Raw genomic sequence first — 5,539 nt, 5'->3', positions numbered from 1 at the left:
CCTTGGCTACCTTTTTCAATACTTGCTGCACCTTCCCTCATTCCCTTCAGCTCACTGGTCAAGTTAGGGTAGGTAAGAGGGATTGAATATTCTTTGCTCCCTATTTTCAGTTCCTTATTCTCTCTCTACTTCCATCACCCATTAACTTCTTCTTGATGTTCATGATGGTCATATTTACCATCCAAACAAAATCCTAATAGCTTTTTTCTATAGCCTTCCAGGTCAGTTCCCTCCCTTTCTCAGTGAATTCAATACCTGGCTCATAATTTTTCTCTCTTCCCCATTCTAACTCCTAACCTCATAATAAGGAACATACATATCAATTCTTTCTCAAGCACCCTTACATTATTTTTTCCTCAGCCTACTCATTTCCCAGTGATCTACTCCTCCACCTACTAGCTCATTTCTTCTTGCCTGTACACATGCCCATATCTCACCCATCCTAAGAAAACAAAAATCCACTAACAATCATTTTATATTGCATCTGTCCTTTGTGGCTAAAGTTCTTAAAAATGCTCTCTACAATAAATGGAGCCATTTTTTTCTCCTTTCACTATCTTCCTAACTCCTTACAATCCAGCCCCAAACTTCATCATTGCACTGAAACTACTCTCTCCAAAGTTACCAATAATCTCTTAATTGCCAAATCCAATAGCCTTTTCTCATTCTCCTTGACCTCTCTGGAGGCCCTGACAATGCTGATCACCCTCTTTTCCTTGATATTCTCTTCTCTTTAGGTTTTCAGGACATCACTCTCTCCTTGTTCTTCTGCTACCTGTCTGACTGCTTTTTCTCAGTCTTCTTTACTGGATTCTCATGTATACCATGATCTCTAACCACAGGTGTCCACATGTCTCTGTCCTGGGCCATCTTTTTTCCTCCCTTTAAACTGCTTTAATTGGTGATCTCATCAGATTCCATGCATTTAATTATAAGTCCTATGCTGACAATTCACAAATCTCCCTATATTTCCCCAACCTCTCTGTTGACCACCAGTCTTGTACCTCCAAGTGCCCTTCAAACATCTTGAACTGGATGTCGAATACATATCTTCAACTCAATATTTCCTAAATAGAATTCGTTACCTTTTCCCCTAAACTCTCCCCACTCCTACGTTCCCTATTATTATAGAGCACACCACTATCCTCCTACTCCCTCAGGTTTGTAACCTAGGTGTTGTCTTCTATTCCTGTCATCTTTGCAATGTCTCTTAAATCAGTCTTCTCTACTCTGACACTGCTGGCACTCTAACAGAAGCCCGCATCATTTCCTTCCTGGACCATTGACATAGTTTTCTGTGGGGTCTGTGTACCTCAAGTCTCTCCACACTCCAATTCATCTTCTATTCATCCACTCCAGTTACTTTTCTAAAGTGCACTTCTAACCATGTTATCTCTCTAGTCAATAAATCCCAGTGGCTCCCTATCACCTTAATACTGTAGTCCCCTCCTTCCTTTTTGGCCCCCTTACACTTTATTTTGCACCACATTTCTCTTGATCTAGTGACAGTGGTCTCCTGGCTGTTCCATGAATAAGACACTAATTGGGCTCTAGACATTTTCTTTGACTGTCCTTCATGCCTGGAATGCTCTCTTTCTTCATCTATGTCTATTGAATTTGCCAGCTTCTTTTAGGACTCATCTAAAAGATGACCTCCTACAGGAAGTCATTCCCAATCTCTTTTTTTTTTTTTGAAAGAAAAAAAAAAAGCAAATGCGTTGTTGTTTGGGGAAAGGAAGGTTTTCCTCCCTCCACAATATCCCCATTACAGAAAGGAGGTGACTGGTGAGTAGAAAAGGAAGGAGTTGGGGGTGCACACCCCACTCTGTACAATATAGAAGAATCTGATATAGACACTTTGTATAAAAGCCACTTGTCCTCATCGGTGTCCTCTCGCTGACCTGCAGGGTAGGGCAAGGCGGTGGGGGATGGGGGGAATATAGACCTGGAAGCGGAGCTTGCACATACACACAAAAGCCCTAAGACCCCCATCCCCTTGGGTCATTTGGGGTCCTTAGTGGGGGCATAGCATAGCTCCAGGGGTCTGGACACCTTCCAGAACTTCTCATTCACCAACTCCAGGGTCAGTGAGCCATTCAGGGTGGTGAAAGCTCCTCCCCCAGGTGCAATGTAGATGGTATACTGCTTCTCACTGACACCCTGCAGGCCAGGCAAGACTGGCTCCTCTGGCCCATCAGTTCCTCCAGTTCCTGGTGCCTCCCCCCCACCTTCCTCAGGTCCTCCAGGTTCTGGGACTCCTCCACCTGGTGCCCCAGGCTCCCCAGCCTCTTGTTGCTGCCTCAGCTCAAATGCAATCGTTAGAGCCAAGTACTGGGAAAGGTGGTCAACTGTGGCATTCCCCGTTGGCTTCACATATCTATTCTGACTGTATTCTCCTTTTTTGACAAGCAGAGGATGGGCCGGAAGACAAGCTCAATCTCTCCTCCTGGCTCAGGAGGACTGGGGGCCCCAGGGAGGCTTGGTGGACCCAGGTCCCCCCCACCCAGGGGGGCACCCCGGTCCCCAGAATGCTCAGAGCCTGCTCCCCCACCTATACCTCCAGCAGCCCCTCCCCCTTTCCCTCCACTGCTACTTCCCACAACTCCTGTTCAATGTTGCTTGGGGGCAGGTCCAGGAGTGGAGTCTGGGGCAGAATCTGAGCTAACATCTTCCCCATCCCCATCTCCCTCTCCCTCACCAGGCTCTACCTCCCCACCACTCGTTGTTGTTGTCTGGTCTGACTCTGGCATTGGCCTCCTAATACATTGGGCCCTGTGAATTGCCTGCATTGGGAGCCCCTCCTCAATGCTAGAGCTTAGTGCTTGCTGGTTGTGCAGGCAGCTAAGCCGGATGAGGACAGGATCCTGATGTGCCTCATACTCTTCTCGACTTGGGTAAATTTTGGAGATCAGTACATCAAAGTTTGGATCAGGTCGAAGGGACCGCTTTGACACCAGCTTCTTCCTACAAGTGGGGCACTCTTTGTTCCCACTACACAGAGCAGTGACAATGCAGTCGGAGCAGAATCGATGAAGACACTCCTTTGTGGTCATGGTTTGGTATTCTTCAGCATGTCCAGACAGATCGGGCACATGAGCTCTGAATGTAGGAACCGTGGGGAAGCAGCAATCTCTGTGCCATCCATGATGGCCTCCTGTGGGGTCCAAAACAGCTCATAGAGACTCAGTTCCCACGTTTTGCTGGTGCTCTGTGCATCCCCGGGGTCGCCATGGTAACAAGGAATCGACCACCACCCCGGAGATCTGGGGGCAGACAGAGCCACTAAGGAGCAGCTGAAGGAATCCTCCCGGGCCAAGCTCACTCAGTCCCCGGTCCCTCCCACTCAGGATCCTGGTCCCGCCGCCGCCAAGGCTGGGGCCCTCGGGCCCTTGCCTCACTTCCGCCTTCCCATTCCCTCCCCTGTCTGACTCATAATGATGGTTACATCCCCCAATCTCTCTTAATTCCAATATCTTTCTTTTGTTGTTTGCTATTTATCCTGTATATAGTTTGGTTTTATGTATTTGGTTGTTTTTTTTTTCTTCCCATGAGATTGAGTGCTCCTTGAAGATCAGGACTCTTTTGCACCTTTTTGTATCTCTACTATTTCGTACAGTGTCTGGTACATATTAGGTGCTTAATAATGGTTGTTTTGTAGAATTCATTTGTAAGTCCATTTGGACCTGGTTAATCTCCAGTCTACACTTGAGGGAAGCATTGGAAACATCTGACATCACTTCTTAAGTCATGTGGAGTAATCATATATATAATACCTTACAATCTCTTTTTGTCTGTAGTGGATTTAACTCTCACTATTGTTCAGTCTACTCTCTAATATTAAGTACTACTCCACTGTACATTTAGTCTGATGTTTTATAGTATGGTATCCCTCTGATGAGGCTGAGGTGAATTGGATAGATTATAAGACCTAAAATTCCCTATAATGTTCCCTTTTTATTTTCTTTGCTTTTCTTCATTTCTTCCATGCTGTCCCTTTCATTTTTCTCTGAAAACTCTCTTCTTTTGTCTGATTTTAATGCTTCATAAAATGGCCCTCTTGGGAAATATGATATAAGATAATATGCATTCTTCTGTTTTCCTGGGATGGAAAAGACTGAAGCATTAATCATTCTGTTCTTCTTGCCCATACAGGTGATACAAGATAACAGCAATGGAAAAGGCCAATGATAGCTCAGAATATAATTTTATCTTGGTGGGCTTTTCTGATCGTCCTAAGCTGGAGTTGATCCTGTTCAATGTCAATTTGACTTTGTATTCTGTGGCTGTATTGGGCAATACCACCATAATTCTGGTATCCATATTGGACCCGCGACTTCATACCCCTATGTACTTCTTTTTGGCCAACCTCTCCTTCCTGGACCTGTGTTTCAGTACTAGTTGCATCCCGCAGATGTTGGTCAATCTCTGGGGCCCAGATAAGACCATTAGCTATGCAGGTTGTGCCGTCCAGTTATTCTCCTTTCTCTCTGTAGGTGGGATTGAGTGCATTCTCCTGGCTGTCATGGCATATGATCGATATGTTGCTGTCTGCAAACCATTGCACTATATGTCTATAATGCACCCCCAACTCTGCTTACAGCTGGCAGCTGTGGCCTGGGGTAGTGGCTTAGTCAATGCCATTGTCATGTCTCCATTGACGATGACCCTTTCACGATGTGGCAAGCGACGTGTCAATCACTTCCTATGTGAGATGCCTGCTCTGATCAAGATGGCATGTGTAGATGTTCGTGCAGTAGAGATGCTAGCCTTTACCTTTGCCATCCTCATCGTCCTATTGCCCCTCTTCCTCATCCTTGTCTCCTATGGCTACATTGCTGCAGCAGTGATGAGGATTAAGTCAGCAGCTGGGCGGAGAAAGGCCTTGAACACTTGCAGCTCCCACCTCACAGTAGTCTCCCTTTTTTATGGGAGTATCATCTATATGTATATGCAGCCAGGGAACAGCTTCTCTCAGGACAAGGGCAAGTTCCTCACTCTTTTCTACAACTTGGTGACCCCTATGTTGAATCCTCTTATTTACACTCTAAGAAATAAGGAAGTGAAAGGAGCACTGAAGAAGATTTTTGGTAGGCAGCAGGAAGCAAGGGAAAGGTAAGAATTTTGAAATGATTAAATGGAACAAATAAAAATTAATCAGGATTCCGTTGGAGTCAATTCCTTGATTCCCACTATTTTGTATCATTCAGAACTAGGTCATTTTCCTTCTTTTCATTTCTCAATCTAAGTTTCTATTAATCTTTATCTTCACTGCTGCCTAGTGTTTTCCTTAGTGTTAGGGTTTAAAGCAAAGGACAATTATCTTGGTTTATCCATAATTCCTTTCTTCCAGCTTATGAAATTTTTTAACTTGATGGTTCACTTGATTCACTTGATGAATAGAGATTCGTGCTAAGCAGATCTCATGAGTAAGTGAAGATAGTATTCAAAATCATTTTGTAATCTCCCTTGACATAAATCTTTAAAAAGAACCAACATTAGCTATCTAGAACAATAGTAATTTGGCTAAAAATGAGGTAAC

General features: G+C 44.7%; 1 protein-coding gene and 1 pseudogene across 1 annotated transcript; one reads left to right on the top strand and one right to left on the bottom strand.

Annotated features, from left to right (window-relative positions):
- Window positions 1-1,680: 1,680 nt before the first annotated feature.
- LOC138150266 (E3 ubiquitin-protein ligase RING1-like) lies at window positions 1,681-3,362 on the bottom strand (annotated as a pseudogene).
- Window positions 3,363-4,168: 806 nt separating this feature from the next.
- Window positions 4,169-5,293, top strand: LOC138150265 (putative olfactory receptor 2W6). Its single transcript, XM_069073687.1, has one exon. It carries the CDS (start codon window positions 4,172-4,174, stop codon window positions 5,114-5,116), a length of 945 nt encoding a protein of 314 aa, XP_068929788.1. The 5' UTR covers window positions 4,169-4,171; the 3' UTR covers window positions 5,117-5,293.
- Window positions 5,294-5,539: the final 246 nt, after the last annotated feature.

Source organism: Petaurus breviceps, unplaced genomic scaffold (assembly GCF_028583685.1).
Source record: "Petaurus breviceps papuanus isolate PSGF00001 unplaced genomic scaffold, PetGlider_PUasm1.0 90865, whole genome shotgun sequence".
Taxonomy (NCBI): domain Eukaryota; kingdom Metazoa; phylum Chordata; class Mammalia; order Diprotodontia; family Petauridae; genus Petaurus; species Petaurus breviceps.
The sequence above is the reverse complement of the archived record's forward strand: the minus strand, read 5'-3'. Positions and strand labels throughout refer to the sequence as shown.